General features: G+C 50.1%; 2 protein-coding genes across 2 annotated transcripts in view; one reads left to right on the top strand and one right to left on the bottom strand.

The window, feature by feature from the left end:
• CSMD2 (CUB and Sushi multiple domains 2) overlaps positions 1-17,334 on the top strand; it is a 555,419-nt gene that overhangs the window by 238,813 nt on the left and 299,272 nt on the right. The window lies entirely within an intron of this gene.
• Positions 5,802-6,622, bottom strand: HMGB4 (high mobility group box 4). The gene has a single exon (XM_028512434.2). It carries the CDS (start codon positions 6,393-6,395, stop codon positions 5,802-5,804), a length of 594 nt encoding a protein of 197 aa, XP_028368235.1. The 5' UTR covers positions 6,396-6,622.

The following is a 17,334-nucleotide window of genomic DNA, read 5'->3' as shown; positions in this document are numbered from 1 at the left end:
CAAAATGTGCATTCATTATCTATTTTGGTTTGTAACGAATTGCCCCACACCTTAGTTTGGCAGGAACAACAGCACCGTTGGGCCAGGGGTAGGCATGGCTTAGCTGGGCCGTCACAAGGCTGCAGTAAAGGTGTCCACCGGAGCTGAGGGATGGGCCGCGTCCAAGCTCACTCATGGTTGTTGGCAAGACTCAGGTCCTTGAAGACTCTTTGACTGAGGGCCTGAGTTCCTTGCTGGGTGCTGGCCCGAAGCCACCCTCAGTTCCTTGCCACATGGGCCCCTCCACAGGACAGCTTCCAACTTGTCAGATTGCTCAGAGTGGGTAAGCGAGAGGGGGAAGAGAGTATCCTACAGCCTAGTCACTTCTGAAGAAGAGACATCCTATTGCTTTTGCCCTATCCTGCCCATTAAAAGTAAGTCTCTAGGTCTAGCCCCCACTCTCTACAAGGGTGTGAAGGCCAGGAACTGGGGATCACTGGGAGCCACTTCAGAAGTGCCATGTGGGTGACAATGCAAGCGGCGAGGCAGCAGTGGCCTGATTATGCCGTGTCAGAATCTCATAAGTGACGGCAACCATGGAAACGTTTCACTGTCCGAGGGGAGGAGTCTCAAAACATCCCTCAGCCAACCAGAGCAGAGACAGGGTCGGAAAGGGAGTGATGGGGAGGGGCAGCTGTTGCAAGGGGATCCATTGCAAGGGAATGGCCACACGACAATGCTCCTTATGTCACTGCCGATCTGACCCAGAGGTCAAGGCCAGCCTGGAGGTCACGTGGCCCCCTCTGGGCCTTTTGGCCATGCTCTTTCTCCTGTTTCAACTGCTTTTGGAGTGTTGTTCTTGCCTTCTGTAAACTATCCTTGAAATCCAGGGCAGGCACCACCACTCATGGGGTGCTCCTTGCACACCAGACCTCATTCACAATGATGTCCCAGGCACTTCGGTTGTTCTCTTGCACCCATGGGAGTGTGATTAGAGGTACATGACAGGGCCGAAGGGTGCCCTTGCCCTTGTGACTTCACCCTGATGACATTACCCTCTCCATGGACCTGATCCCCAGCCTTAAAGGTTCACGGGCTGGACTTCTTTGTCTTCAAACAATCAATGCTGTGGTGGAGGCTGGGATCTGCTGCAGGGCCCCAGCGCTGCTGTGTGGCCCGGTGCCAACTGATCATTTGCCACTGGGATCAACTTCTCCTTTGGGATCTGAGGGAGCCCCAATAAAGCAATAGACCTCTTCCCCTGTCAAGTTCAGAATCAGTTGGCAGGTGCAGGAGAAAGGCAGATGAGAGCCAATTGGAGAGCAAACCTGAACACACTCTCCAGCCAGGAGGGAGGGGGGAGGCAGAAGAGCATGGGCAGCTCCTCCCAAACCCACCGGGCAGATAAGTACGGCCTCCGATTCAGAGTGAACAGCCAGATGATGGCAAGAGGAGGGAGAGAACTCCATGGTGGTCTTGGGACCAGGAGCATCAGCATCACCTGGGCACTTTGGGAAATGCAACATGTAGGTGCCATTCCCAGAGGAGTCGAATCAGACTAGGCACGGGGCCCAGCAATCTGTGCTTAACTAAGCTCGGAGGTGATTCTAATGCAGGCTCAAGCGGTCAAGTGGTAACTGTTCCACATGGAAAATGAGACCCAGGAAGAAATGTTTCCCCTGGAATATTCTGCATCCAATGCCTACCTTGCCCTCCCATTCTTGGGAAGACGAATCACAGGGCCAGAAGTTCCTGCATTTGATTTTTAGCTTGCAGCTGCTCCAAGGAGCACCAGGGAGAGTCTCCTCTCCAAAAGGGAAGAATGTCAGGGGTTTGGTTGTGCCAGCCACGCCTCTCTCTCACAGACTGTGGAGGGACTAGCATCTCCTTGTTGGCATTTGATAGTCTCTGAAGACTCGAGAATGACCAGTATCTGGAAGTCAAGATGGAAGCATCTGGCTTCCGTGCCCTGGGGCTCCCCACTGCACTGAGATTTCCAAACAGGCTCCTTGACAAGGCCCGCCCCTCTCCAGCCTCATCTCACCAGCACGCTCACACCTCCAGTCTCTCTGGCCTCCCTTCTGCCCCTTTAACATGTCAAGCTTGCTCCTGCCTCAGGACCTTTGCACTTGTTGTCCTGATGCTTGGAGAACTCTGTTCTCAGACCCCGACATGCCTGGCTCCTTCTTGTCCTCTCAATCCAAACCTGAATGTCATCTTCTCTGGCCACCCACTGAAGGTGCCCTCAACCCCTCATCACTGTCTAGCCCATTGCCCTGGTTTATGTTGCTCAGGACTCTTGAGTATCAAAAAATGCCCTGGTGTGTTTATTTGTTGCCTTATTTATGTGTCTCTCCTTCACCGGAATGTAAGAGATCAGGAACCTTGCTCTATCTGTAGCATCAAAACAATCCCTGGTATATTGCAGGCCTAAGATTCAGATAAATATTTGTTGAATAAATGAATAGATGAACAGATGAATGAATTAATGGGCACAGGAAAAGGCTCTAGGTGGGAAGGATTGGAGTGGAGGGACTCAGTCATCAACAGGAGGACGATGAGCCCAAAGACTCTGCCTTCCTCGCGCCAAGGGCGGGCCCCCCGAGCCCAGCGGAGTGGGTCTGCAGTGCTGGCACCACACCAGACTTTCCACCTGCTTTTCCCATCCCCCATTATCTTGGGCCTAGGCTCCCCCTCCCTCTCCCCGCCTTCCCTGCCTCCCCCTTCACTGTCATCACATTACAGTCATTAGAAGCCAGCAGATTCACACCCTCCTGTCGGCTTTTTCATAAAGAAATATTAATGGACTTATTTTTCAGCAGGGGCGCTGCAAACTGTTGTCAAAACTCTGACTTGGCCACCCCCATTCACATAATTAATCACACAGGAAACCAGAAAGGGGTGGCATGAGGGCTGGGGCCCAGCTGTGCGGGGGCCCTCTTCCCAGAGAAGAGTGTGGGGCAACACACAGCCGCTGCCCACCGAGAGCCCACGGGTCCGGGTGGAAACGAGACAACCCACTCAGAACCACTTCCAAGCAGTTCAAGATCGAGTTAGCACGGGGTGGTGGAGGGCAGAGAGCTCCTCCAACTTCAAGCAATTGATAGCAAAGGAAAGATAGGGTAGAGGCTGGAGGGAGAAGTACAGTTAAAGACAGTCTCTTCTAGAATTATAAGGGAGCTGGCATTTTCTGAGTATTGTATTAGTTATGTATTGCTGGGTAACAGATGACCCCAAACTTACTGGCTTCAAACAACACATACTATCTCACTGTTTCTGAGGGGCCAAGGCTCCAATAACAGCTTATCTGGGTCCATTGCTTGAGGTCTCGAAAGCTGAAATCAAGGGGTCAGCCTGGACTAAGTCCTCATCCGGACTTCCCCGGGGAAAGACATACTTCCCCACTCGTGTGGTTGCTGCAGCACTCAGTTCCTCCGTGTGTTGCGAGCTTTTGGTCTGAGGCCACCCTCACTCAGCTCCTAGAGACGTGCCACAGTCCTTGCCACGTGGTCTTCCCCAGCTTGGCTGCTTAATTTGTCAAGCCAACAAGGAGACTCTCTAGAGCAAATCAATCAGCAAGAAGGAGTTTTATATGTCATCATCACATAATCACAGAGGTCACATCCCATCGCCCTTGCCTTGCTCTGTTTGTCAGAAGCAACTCACAGATTCCACCCACATTTAATGGGAGCAGGTCCTACAGTGAGGGGGAACCATGGGACAGACACCCTAGAGGGTGTCCACCACAGTCCCTGGTACATATGAAGGACTACAGCAAATGCTTTTGCATGTGTTATATCATGTAACCACTAAAGCAGTCTGTAAGGCAGGCAGTGCCCTCATTGCATAAATGAGAAATCTGACACAGAGGAATGAGAACTTCACCAAGGTCCTGTGAAGGTTAAGACAGGAACCACTTGTATCATGACACCAAGCTAACTTGTGCAAGCTTAGAGTCTATAGGGTCAGCATATTTACAGTGAGGAACAGGGCCTGAGGGAAGCAGGGGAAGTGGGTAGCAAGAAGGTCGTGGCTCTCATGAGACCAGGAAGAAAGGATGTGGGTTACATGCTAAGAAAGAAAACTGGAATACTTATGTCTGATGATTTCTGTTTTCTCGATGAAGCAGAAAATCAGGGTGCCTCCTGAGAAGGTAGGGGCTAGGCTAGAGGGAGGCAGAGCCAAGTTGGAACAACAGCCATGGGGAAAGGGGGACGTGAACCTTTCCAGCATGAGGACAGGTTGCCAAGTAGCATAGAGCTGCTTCCTCCAGGAAGACTTCAGTGGTTGCCTTGGCAGGCGACCCCAACATTGTGTGGTCTTCACTCTCCTCATCCTGCCTCGCAGGGCTGTGGTTCATGCCCACGCCCACCGTTGTCATCAGAAGGAAAGTTCTCACTGGGTAGGAACCTAACAGGAGACCTGTGGGACCTCCTGGCCCCCAGCACAAAGTCTGGCACATGGGAGTCCTCCATAATCCAGACAGTCCTGCCTGATTCTAGACCCAGTGTTTGTAAGTGAGTCCACCATCTGACCTCTCTTCTTCTAAAGGTTCACCCAGTTCTAAAGGACTCTTCAAAACTATGTACTTTTACTTTTGAAAGTGAAAATGTGTTTCAAACGGTAGAGTACAAAGTTTAAGTCCATCATGACAGAAGGGTTAGATAGAGGTGGAGCTAAGGAAGTCTTACATGCATAATCTGGTGACCAAAGCAAAAAAAAGGCAGTTTTACATGTTGGCCCAGTCCGTTTGATGTCAAGAAGTCAAGAGCCATTTCAAAATATGCCTCATGAATCCATATTGATTGGTGTGAAATGTTGCCCATAATAAATTGCTGCCTGAAATATAGTTACAGTACAGACAGACATAGAATAATCCCATTGCTATAAAATTTTCAGTTTTGACTCATTTTAAGTAAATGGCAGAAAACCTAACTCAAACCATCTCAGACAAAAACTGAAACATGCGGGCCCATCTCAAGTGAAAAGTTCAAGAACATGCTGTGATGCCAAAGGGACTAACATTTTGGCCTCAGAATGAGCCAAATGGCTGCCATCAGCTGCCAGGGCTGCATGCGCCCTGGGACTCCTTGCATATGTCCTGGGATCCACTCTGATTGGACCAGCTTGGGTCATATGTTCATCACCGAACCAATCACTGAGGCCAAGGGGATTCCATCTCATCAGCTCTCTGCTGGGGTAGAGTCCAGGCACTGTGAGCAAGAGGAAAAGGGATGGATGCTGGGTGGTGAGAAAGGCAACAAATCTGTGTGCTCTGCCTATATCCACAGAAAAATGACTGTGTGGGTGCCCACCAAAATGTCGACAACTTCTAGGACTTGGGGTCGAATCAGGCACCTGTTTTTGTAAAATCTGCCCGAGCTTCATCCTGACTAGCAATAGGGAGCACCACTGGAGTTTCATCCCCTAAGGCCCACCTGCACTCCAGGCCTCCAACCTCCTAGTGAGGGTGGCAGCACTAGTGTTCACACACCTGGCCTTGAGTAGGGCTGTGACCCTGAGCAGGGCATTCCAGCCTGGATAAGCACTTGGAACTGGATGCTCCTGCCTTCGTGACTCTTAGCTTCTTTACACCCAGGGACTGCCACCCCAGGCGCCCAAACCAAACTTTGTAGGTGCTGACCACACACACCCCTGTGGATACTGTTGCCACTTCTCTCAAAGCCGTCCCTTCCCCAGGATCATTTTCCAAACCTCCATCTCCACTCTCCCATGCCATTCCCCCAGAGCAGCAGCAATGGCCACCCTAACACCACATGTGAGACCTGGGACAGGCAGTACAGTCGAGTGGCATTTTATTTCTAATTGGATCCACCAGCTGTAGCTGACTCCGCTTGCCTACACCCTCTGCGCTGGCGCTTCAGCGGCCCTCGGAGACTCTTCTTCCTGGCCTTGTGCTGGGCGCGGTAGGCTTTCAGCTCCTCTCGGTACTGCGCTCTCAGGAGAGCTGCTCGTTGCTCGTATGGCTGCTTCTCGGCGTCCGCCATCACAGCCCACATCTTCCCCGAGGCCTTTGCCACCTGCACCACCGACCAGGTCGGGTTCTCCTTCTTCAGCTGGGCGTAGTGGTCTTTGCAGAAGAGTAGGAAGGATGATGGAGGCCGCCTGGGTGCCTGGGGGTCCCGCTTTCTCCGCTTTCTCTTCTTATTGCCAACGTAATTCATCATCTCTTCCTGGTATCGGGCTTTGTCGAGCTTGGCCAGGGCTTCATATTTGGACTTCTCGTGCTTTGAGATGGACCTCCATTTTTCCGAACACTTTCTAGAGAACTCTTTAAAGCCAAGGAAGGTATTTGGCTGCTGCTCCTTAAACTTGTTTCTGTAATTCAGTAAAAAGTGGATGTAAGAAGAGACATTCACCTTAGGCCTGAGCTGGATTTCTTTTGCCATGTTCATAAGGTCATGTTTTTTTTCTGGGTCCAGTAACTTGAGCAGCAGAGACTTTTGTCCCCACACTCCAGGAGCAAATCTAGAAGGTGCTCTACTTGCGATGAATTTTTCCCTCTGCAGGAGCTGCAGTCAAGGGTTGGCCATTTCAGTGGCAGTGAAATTATTGCATCAGAGGAGGGGATTGTGACATCACTCACAAGCAGGCCACTCCTGGCATTTGCATACAAGTACTCTTATTGGTTGGCTACTTGATGGCCAGTTTTTGCTTCTTGTGAAAGATGACAGCTGTCCTGGAGAAAGCTACAGAGCAGCTACTTCCCCTGGAATACTTCTCCTTGACTTCCTGGAGGCAGTGGGCTTTGCTCAGCTACAGGAGCCTTCAGTTCCTCAGATGCAGTAACAAACCTTGGGGGTCTGCCTTCCTTGCCATAAAATTGCCAAGATGCCGCATCATCCCTTCCAAAGACAGGCTGGAAATGATGAACATGAGGAGGTGGATGGCTCCCTCACTATCATGATAAAATGGGAAGTTCTTTCTGTTTCCCTTGAATGGTGGCAGCTCGTACTGTACAAAGAGTTTAGTAGTAACTCTAAAAATAATCAGATGTGACAGCTGGGACTCTGTTCCCATCAGGACAAAGTTGTCTGATTTAAAACCCAAGCACTTGGGGACTGTAAGTCCAAATTCTTCATTTCTCTGAAGGAATTTGTGGCGGGGAGGGGAAAGCAGGGAAAACCTTGAGGTTCTACTGATGGCACTTGAGCCCATGAAGAGGAAATCTAATCCTTGGCGTACCAGGAGGCCTCATCGGGGGCCCCTCTTTCTCAGGCTTAGAGACAAAGGTCTAACATCCACACTCAAATGTGTTGGCTCTGGCCTTCTGTAAAAGCAGTTGCAAATGTCCCACCAGTCTTCCAAATGGAAGAAAAAGGTGTCCTTTAGTGACCTTTGGACACGGGGGGCACGTATGGTAAAGGAGTTAATACAAGTCAGTCAGTGATGATAGCTACAAATTTGCAGGACTAGGAAATTGGCCTCATTAACATGAACAGTAACCTGTTCAAGGTAAAACAGCCACCGAGAGGTGGGCGTGTGGATTTGGACTCCTCTGCCTGACTCGAGCCTCTGCTTCCTCCCGAGGGTCCAGCTGGGTGGCCTCGGGCAGCTGAGCTCGACCAGGAAGCCTGCTCGAGACTAGAGACTAGAGCACATTTAGAATTTTCGCCCAGTCCCTTCCCAAGGCTCCAAGGTCGATGCTGACTTCCGTCTTGTGTGAGAAGTGGAAGCTGAATGGAGTCTCAGTCCCAGGCTACCCAAGCCAGCCCCTGTCTGGCCGTGAGCCTGTGATTTCTCGTCTGTGAAACCAGTGCTGCAGACTGGCCAGAAAGACCCTCCAGGAGACATGTTGCAGTTCTGTGGCTAGATTTGGGGGCCTGTGAGGTGTCAGATACCCACTGAGGAGGTCTAGGCTTAGTGGTGGGGGAAAAGGGGTCTGGCCATTGAGGAGGGCTTACTCTGAGGACATTTGTCAGCCCAGATAGCTATTCCCACCTGGTTCTTTTTCCCAAGGGGCCAGAGGTTGGCTCACCTGTGTGTTAGGCCTTAGCTGGGCTGCAAAGATGAATGGGACACAGCTTCTCCCTGAGAAAGACAGAGGGGCTGAGAGGAAGAGCTTGGCTAACGGTTTCTGTGTGTTAATCAGACCAGACCCTGCTCAGACCCCCAGAGAAACCCAGCAGCTGATCTGGGCCACTGTTCTATGTCTTTGTTCATGCCCTTCACGCCTCTCCCAGTGATAAGATCCAGGAAGATTAACCCCATGATAACCATTTAGAGCACAACAGATCTAGGAAGAGAAGGTAGTAAAAAGTAAGAGCCACCAAAGCGCTTTGTTGTTCAGGCACACTGCTTATTTGGAGGCATGAAGCCAGGCAGCTCTTTGTCTGAAGCTGCAGGAGGGTGAATACCCCTGGCTTTGCACATCAGTGTTGTGTGTTCTAGTATCCAAGGTGTGCCCCCCTCCCCATCTCCTTTCCAACCCTGCTCTCTGCCAATAAGGCGATCCATGTGGACCACGTCAGTGGATCCTGTGTCCTCTGACTTCCATGTGTTTGGCCAGCAGGGACCCCAACTGGAGATGAGGGAGGGAGGGAGGTGAGGTCAAGGCATTTACTGTCCTGGCTCCCTCCCCACAAGCTCAGCTGGAGCTGGGTCTCCATCCCTGGAGCCAAAGGCTCGGCTTCCTCTTAAACCACCCTCTCTAAATGACTGACTCCTTCTGGTTCAGGAGTGGCTCTCGCTCCTTGCCCCTCCTGCCGCGGGCAGTAAGAGCTCTGCTGTTACTGGCCTCGGAGGACTCTGCTCTCCCTTGTGCCTTTCCCACACCTTGTCCTTCCCTTTGTAAATAGCCTCTTTATCAAACACTTTTTGAATTTATCTAATCTGAGTGGCCATCTGTTTTCTGCTGGGATCCTGATCAGTGTGTTGTGTTTCTAGTCTTCCACTATGAACAGCCGTGGAGGTGGATAAATGGTGTGTGGTGTCAGTCCAAGCCAGGTAGGAGGGTGTGGAGCTTCTAGATACCTAAGAGCTGGGCAGTTGCACCACCTGGAGTGGCCTGCATGGGCAAGAGGGCAGAGGCAGGACAAGGCCCCAGGGCCCAGGAAGTGTCTGATGTCCTCTGCATCACGAGATGACCTGCAGGCAGGGGCATTGGTCTCAAGGGCCAGGTAGTAAATAGGTTGTGCAGGCCGCACAGTTTCAGTTGCAGGTACTGAACTCTGCCATTATAGCTCGAAAATAGCCATAGATAATATGTAACAGATGAGTGTGGCAGCATCCCAATAAAGCTTTGCAAAAGCAGATGATAGGCGGGAGTTCATAGATCTGCCATCCCCATCCAGAGATGGGGGTTCTGTATTTTCAAACTCCCTGATTGCGGTCCACAATAAGAAATACGTTTTACGCCGTGACCCATTTAGGCTCATGCATACTACATAGTAGTATTTCCATAATGCTTAATTTATGCCAGCCTCTGCTCTAAGCACGTCACCTATATCAATTGGTTCTGTCCTCCTAAGAGCCCTGGGTATGGGGGTGGCATTGCTATTTTCCCTCCATTGTAAAGATAAAGGTCTCCAAGCACAGAGATCTTACAGAAACAAAGGTTTTCGCGAAACCTGCATTTTCTCTTCTATTCTGATACAGTCTCCTCTACTTTATTCTGTTATTTAAAATAACAACCCACAGACTGATCTCCTGGATTAATTTGAAAGCCGCTGTCTAGACAAGCTGGGAGGGTGCTCCCCTTTCCTTGGTGATAAAATGAAATGAAAATCAGAACATGACCTTTGGAGCCCGACAGACCTGAGTTCAGATTCTAGCTTCACCACTTACTAGCTGGGTAACTTTGAGCAAGTCTACCTGATTGCAGCCTTACCTGTACCAAGCAGTGAAGTGAGGATGAACTAACTGAAAGTTATGGGAATAAAAGCCCTTGTCACTCCCCCTCCCCCTACGGTGTAGGCTGGATTAGGGTGGGACTTGTTGCTAAGGAATAGAGAATGGAGGAAGACAAACCGTGTCCATTCAGTAGAGAAGCCCAGTGATCAAAGCGAACAGCAGTAATAGGCCATGCTAACATCACACCCCGCCCCCTTTCTATGATGTCATGGACAAGAGCATCTCACCTCTAAGGTATTCTTTCCCCAAATCCACAACCCCTGGTCTAATGAGAAAATATTAGACAAACCCAAATTAAGGGACATACTAGAAAATACTTGACCAGTACTCTTTAAAAGTGCCAAGGTCTTGAGAAAACAAGGAGAGCCTGAGATATGGACATCGTTGGGGGAGACGAAGTAGACACGGTAACTAACTGCAATGAGAGATTCTGCAATGGATCCTGAAACAAAAGGGGGAGTTCATGGGAAACCTGGGGAAATGTGCATGAAGTCTTCCATGGAGCTAATAGGACTGTACCAATGTTGATACCTTAGTTTTGATATGTGTGCCCAGGTTATATAAGATGCTAATATTAGGGGAAGTTCGGTGAGCATTCTGCAGGAAATTTCTGTACTATCTTTGCAACTCTATTCTCATTTCAAAATTTAAAGTTTTCTAAAAAAAAATCTCTGCAGCCAGCAGTACTGTGCCCCCAGGGCAGAGACAGCCTGCTCTTGCCCCTTCTTTTTCAAGACACACAGGGCAAATTTCACCCTCAACTGCAGTAACAAATGCACTGGGCATCTCTTCTGCCACAGTGCTTCTCAAATGTGGAGGCAGGTTGGAACCACCTGAGAAGCTTGTAAAAATCCCAGTGCTCAGGCCACAGCAACCACAGGAACAAAAGTACATGGCACAGGCATGTAATAAATGCTTCAAGGCTTCCTCCCTCCCCTCCTGCTCCTCCTGTGGGGTGGGAATCAATGGCCACGCATGCACCTGGGATCTGGAATAGGGAGAATGATGGGGTCCACATCCTGAGCCCTGCCCGGTGTCTGTGGATATGTTACCTTCCAAGACAAAAGGAACTTTGCAGATGTGATTATGCTAAGTTAGGTTTTGAGATGGGAAGATTATCCTGGATTATCCAAGTGGGCCTGGTGTGATCTCATAGGTCCTTGTAAGAGGAAGCAGGAGTATCAGTGTTAAAGATGGAGATGTGATGACCTGTGCAGAGGGACAGAGGCTGGAAGAGATTGGAAAGTGTTGCACTGCTGGCTTTGACGATGAAAAGACAAGCCAAGATGTGAGATGGCCACTGGAAGCTGGGAAAGGCCAGCAAATGGATTCTCCACTATAGCCTTCAGAGGAAGTGCGGCCCTGCCGACACATTGACCTTGGCCTAGTGATAGCCATTTTGGACTTCTGACCCCCAGAATTGTAAGACAATAAATCTATGTGGTATCAAGCCACTAAATTTGTAGTGATTTGTTAAGGTGGCCATAGGAAGTGAACACAGTATCTTTCTCATCCAACTAGTAGCTGTAACTTACCCTGTGCTATTCTGAATCCCTGCTTGTGTTAATAAAGCTGAGAAACTTACACTGCTGCTTACTGGATTAGTTGAGGGTGCAGGGAGCATGACCTATTCAATTTTACACACTCTTCTTCACTCATTGACTCATACGCCACTAATTCACTCTTGTTTGCCAATTAATTCATTTATATATTCTTTCTGCTCATTCATTCACCCATTCACCACTTATTTACACACATACACACAGACACACACCCCTCCATAATAGTTGTGAGTTCCTGGAACAGCGTGGCTGATTTTTTGATGACCGGTGATAAACAGTGTTTAAGGGGTAGATATGTCCTAGAAAAGAAGGTGGTGCTAGAGAGCAGAATCTGAAATTTCCTGGAAGCCAAACTTGGGGGGGAGCAGGGTCATAAAGAGCCAGACTTAGGCTCTGTGGCCCTGACCTCATACCAAGCACTGTACTCTATCCTATGTGACCATGATGTTGTAATAAAAATGATGATAATGCTTTAGTTTATCATCTTTAGAAGCCTGGAGAGAGATTAACTTGTCTAAGGTCACACAGTAGTGAGTGTCAGAGACAGGCCTCAAATTTAGAGGTTGGTTTGACTCCTAAGGCCATGAATTCAGCCTCTGCTGATAGTCTGGGAGCTCCCTTGGCTGGGGTCAGGGAAAGGAGGAAGCTGAAAAGAAACAAGGCCACATATTGCAGGAAGAAGGCAGGCAGAAGGAGAACATGACGTCCAAATCTCAACACTTCAGGGATTCAGGGGAGATGTCTCATCTAGGTTGATGTTCATTCCAGATGGATCTGGTCAAGTTGTCCCCAGTTCACAGGATGCCCCGAGCCCCACAGGCAGACCAACCAGCACGGTCCACAGAACCACACCAGCCTCTGAAGGGACACGTGGAGCCTGAGTCCATTCCTAAGGATGGGTGCTGACTGAAGATGGCTGAGGTGTCGGCACCTGGCCCAATGGACCAGGGGACAGCTAAAGAGGAAATGGGACAGATGATCAGGCACAAGAATGGGGTCAGCATGGTGAAGGCCAGGTAGGCCTGCTTACCTCTGGCAGGATGCAGCAAAAAGGAAAAAGATGAGACCTAGAACAAGACCAACAGTGGGGAGGTGACCCCACAGTGAGCTGTGGGTACCTCTCACGGGCCTTATCAAAGCCACTCCCTTACTCCCCAGAGTCGGGAGAGTGACCTCTAATCATTCAGTCCATCCCTCTGCCTCTTTCAGCCACAGTGGACATCTTTTATCTGTCCGCTTAGCACCCTCCCATCCTTTGAGCACATTCCTGCTTTTGAAAAACTGTCCCCTAACATGTCATGTGGTTCTGGTAGAGGACCATGCCTTTGGCCCCAAAAGTGGGCACATCTCCCAGCCAGACTGATCAGAGCCCTCTTGTGACCTTTTTCTAACTGGAACCAAGGGAAGAATTCCTCTTATCTCAGCAGATGAAGGTGAGGGGGTAAATCAGGGTGCCCCAAGAGTGGGCGTGGCTCCAGCCTTGTGCAGCCAGCATTTGCAATGGAGAAAAGAAGACCAACAAAACAGAGTACAGCCAAGATGGGTGCTGAGGGAGGGGCCTCGTGGCATCTGAGTCCCTAGTTCTAGTCATCCCAGCCACAGCCTTGCTCCTCCTACAGTTTGGCTACCACTGCCAATAATTGCTTTTCGATTCCAGGCTGATTTGAACTGGATTTCTGCCACTGGAAACCAAACATGTAAGACATTAGCCCACATGTGATGTAGGTGAATGATAGGAGGGCAGGAGCTCTTCCTCGCCCCCGCTTTCCTCTCCTCTCCTTCCTGTCTCCTTCCTCTCCCCTCCTTGTTTCTGCTCCACCATACCGATGGCTGGACCTGGTTTATTATAGTTCGTCATGTAGTTTATTACAGATAGTGGGTGTGCAACACTGGCACACAGTGGGCCCTCGGTAATAACAGCAAATGCTTTTTGAGAATTTGCCATGTGCCAGGCACTGTACTGAGCCTTTATATACGTTTTCTCACTTAAACCTCCTACTAGCTCTATGTCTAGGATGCCGTTGTTATCCTTATGAAATAGAGGGGAAGGCTGAGGCCCCACACAGGTCAGTTACTTCCCCAAAGTGAGGCAACTGTTAAGTTTAGAGCTGAGACTTGAACCCAGGCAGGCTCCTTCCAGGGCCCACATGCTCAATCTCTACCCCAGAATGCTTTCTATTCAGTAAATGTTAGTCCCTTTACCCATGAGTTTCCCTGAGATGTGACATGACCAAGAATTGCGGCCACTGTGTTTTGAAGCTTTAGCATGAACTTATGAGCGAACATTGGTGCATCATCTTTAACTGTCACAATCATGCTCTGAGATACACACTGGGGACAGAGAACTCAGAGAGATGAGGCAACCTCCCCAAGGTCACAGAGCAATGGATCAGACTCCAGCTCCACCTGACTCTGGGATATCTTGCTCACTGACCTTAGCATCCCCGAGATGTTTTAGCCCCTCCATTCTGCAGCCGACAGGAAGCTTCACATTCTCAGCCAGGGACTCAAAGGTGCCAAACTCCCCGGCGGGGCTGGCTAGCTGCTTCCTGGAGAGAGACAGGGAGCATCGATGATGCTCGAAGTCCAAACGGCAGTCAAGTGGTTGGCAAAGGCTGGCATGGGAGGCCCCTTGATAAGACATCTGCAAACATTCCCTCTGGAGGAGAAATATTACCCAAATGTGATCCTTGGAGGCCGGCCTCTGCGAGGCATGCATTGCCATCCTCCCTGGAAGTGAGCAGGTCCTTTCTCTGACTCATATTGACAGTGCCAGGCAGAAGAAGGGCAAGGCTGAGTAAGCAGGAGCTGGTAGAGGCCAGGCTGGGGCCATGTCAGGGAGAGATCGAAGGTGGCTGCCAAGGGTACTGGCTACTCTGGGTGCCACAGAGTGCCCTGTCCTTTCCCTCCATGCTAGTCTGTCACTAGAGGAGATACAGCTATTGTTACTTCCCCAGGGAAACCTCAGCTGCTCTTGCGTCTGCTTAGTCCCCGTGAGCTCTGGAGAGTAGGGTTGAAGGCACTGATAAAATGCAGTCCTATCTTCTCAGACCTAAGGAAAGAAAGTACTTCCCATTCGTGAGGTACCGAGTGCATGTCAGGCAGAGTTCTGAACACACTGTATACATAAGCGTGGCTATGCTGCACAGATGAGGAGACTGAGGCTCAGAAAGCTACGGCACATGCCCACGTGTTTACACAATGGTAAACAGTGGAGCCCAGATTCAAACATAGAACTTCCCGACCCCAAAGGCCCAGCCCTTCACCCTTGACCTTCTAAGCCTATTGCCTTAAAACAAGAGAAGTCATGAACCAGGCAGGTGGCATCTCTGTGTAGACAGATACCTGAGCCAGGAAAAGGAGCAGGTCATGTGGAGTGTAAGTGCCCTGGTCACCAGGTTCCCAAGGCCTGCACCCTATCCCTGGGCCCAGCCTAATGGAGGCAGGGCGGCTTCAGCATCTTAGAGCATGGGGACCACCAGGTCTCCAGGCTGGATCTCAGGCCTGGCCCATAGTAACAGAGACTTGGACACAGCGAATGGGCAGCTGAGGGCCCAGAGGCTAGTCAGGGCTGAGGCTGCTCTTAGATTCAGTCCTAGTCAGGGTGGAAAAGGATGAATGTATGAGGTGCAGGACATCGTATGAGAATAAAGTGGGGTGGGGAGGAGACGGGGCAGAGAGCAAGAGAAGTAGAAGTAATGCTGGTACACCCTTTTTGCAAATCTCCTCCTGGCCTGTGGGGCCGTCTCCTCATATAGTGAGTGTACAGTCCCATTGGCTGATTGGCGCAGCCTGGGTCACATGCCCCCCGACTCAAGTCAAACAGCCATGTCCTGAGGGCTTGGGAAGCTGTGGGTTGAGGCAGAGGGAGACTGATCTTCTAAGGCTTCTAGCACTCAGAAAATAGTGGAAGCACTTGATTTAGTCCCGCAGACAGAAGAGGAGAGTGTTGGGCATCCCCTGAAAGTTAGGTAGAGATCCACCTCAAGCCTCCTCACCCAGAGCGTGGCACCTGGCACCAGACCTAACACATGCTGTTCACTTCAGCACCATGGACAGAGCCTCTGTCAGCGTCAGGAGATGCCTCACCCAGCAGTCCTGTGGGGACAGCCGCTGAGCTGGGGAATGGAGGGAACTAACACCCCAAGCCACGCCCCAGGCCTTCTCAATGTGATATCCCTAGGACGTCAGTGATGACACCTGACAGCAAACAGAGCCAGGCGCCCTGTCCCTCAGCAAGCCCCAGCTCAGACACATGTCTCCAGGGTACAATGTATGGAGGAGGAAAAGCATTCACCTTGGAGCTGACAATTAGCTGCACAGGGAAAAGCCCTGATAACTTGTTGAGTTTATTGAGTTGCTGCTGGGGAGGAACATTTGCTCACGTTGATTACCAAACTCCACTGGTGCTGTATAAGGGATATGTCATCATGAGAAGAGTCCCTCCCAAAAGGTACCAGCAGCTGCCACATGATTGGGAAGCACCACAAAGGCTGAGGGACCAAGGGGGTGTGGCAGTGTGTCTTCATGGGAAACTCAGATGAAACCCAGCATGGCCTTCAAGGCCTTGCCTCCTGTCTCCAGGCTCATTTACTCATCTGCCTCCTCCTTTGCTTTTCCCACCAGCAAGATCTCATCCACTTGTTCGTTCCTGCAAGCATTCCTCCTTCTGGTGAGCAGTATATACTGAGCCCTTTCTTTGTATCAGGCACCCTGAAAGGTACTAAGAAAAAACTGAGCAAGAAAGAAATAGAAATAGTTCCTGTGAGCTCTCTTCAGGGAGCTCACACTCTGGTGGGTGAAGCAGACCCCTGAGCAATGAAATGCTTGGTGAGTCAAGCACTATGGCAGAGAAAGGGCAGGGAGTCCAGAGGTACACAGAAGAAGCCAACTTGGAGCCAAAGGCTGTAAGGTCACATCTGAAGGGTGAGCGGGGAGTAGCTAGAAAAAGGGTGGGTGTGGATCAAAGTGGACAGGGAAGATTTGGCAAGGAGGTGAGTTCTTGATCTTTGGAGACATTCAAACCGATCTTGACTGACCATTTGTCAAGAATACTGTAGTTGGAGCCCTGGCTGGCGTAGCTCAGTGGATTGAGCGTGGGCTGGGAACCAAAGTGTCCCAGGTTCGATTCCCAGCCAGGGTACATGCCTGGGTTGCAGGCCATAACCCCCAGCAACCAGGGGTTGTTTCTCTCTCTTTCTCTATCTCCCTCACTTCCCTCTCTAAAAATAAATAAATAAAATCTTAAAAAAAAAAGAATGCTGTAGTTGGGATTCATACATAGCTGGGCATTAGACCTAAAAGACCTCTCTCTGAAGGCCTTCTCAAATAAAACTTTAAAGTTAGCTTGTTTTTTCTCCCCGATGGCAAATTAGAACAGGTGCCCTACTATTGAAAGCAAGAGAATGCTGTTCATTTGTTCATTCATTCCTCTATTCAAAAGCACGTACATGCTTTACCATCGCCACCAAAGCAGCTCCCTGGAGTAGCTGGCACTCCCATGGCCTGGATAGATCTCCCTCACCCGTGCCTGTGGTGCTCTGAGCCCAGCTGCCTGCAGGCTGCTCCCACCCCCAGCCCCAATGCCTGTGTACTCCCTGCTCCCACCAGCTGAGTCTTGCTCTTTCTGAGAATCAGATGGGTTTGTTGCCAGCTCTCTTGGTGCCAGTCATACTTGTTATTGTAATTATGTGATTTAAATTAAAACATCACATAAGCTGATGAAATATGAGTGTGAAAGGAAATATAGTTGCATCTATGGAAACTAAATCAGATGCTTTTAAATGGCTCCGTGAAGGGGAAGCTCTGAAAAGAACCTCTTCCTAAATATTAGGTGTGAGTGAGTGAGGGAGACAGCTGCACTCACTACATCGGGACAGCGACCAGGTCTGTCTTGTTGACCATCATGTTTCCCGTGTCT

The sequence above is a fragment of the Phyllostomus discolor genome, chromosome 5 (genome assembly GCF_004126475.2).
Source record: "Phyllostomus discolor isolate MPI-MPIP mPhyDis1 chromosome 5, mPhyDis1.pri.v3, whole genome shotgun sequence".
Taxonomy (NCBI): Eukaryota; Metazoa; Chordata; class Mammalia; order Chiroptera; family Phyllostomidae; genus Phyllostomus; species Phyllostomus discolor.
The sequence above is the reverse complement of the archived record's forward strand: the minus strand, read 5'-3'. Positions and strand labels throughout refer to the sequence as shown.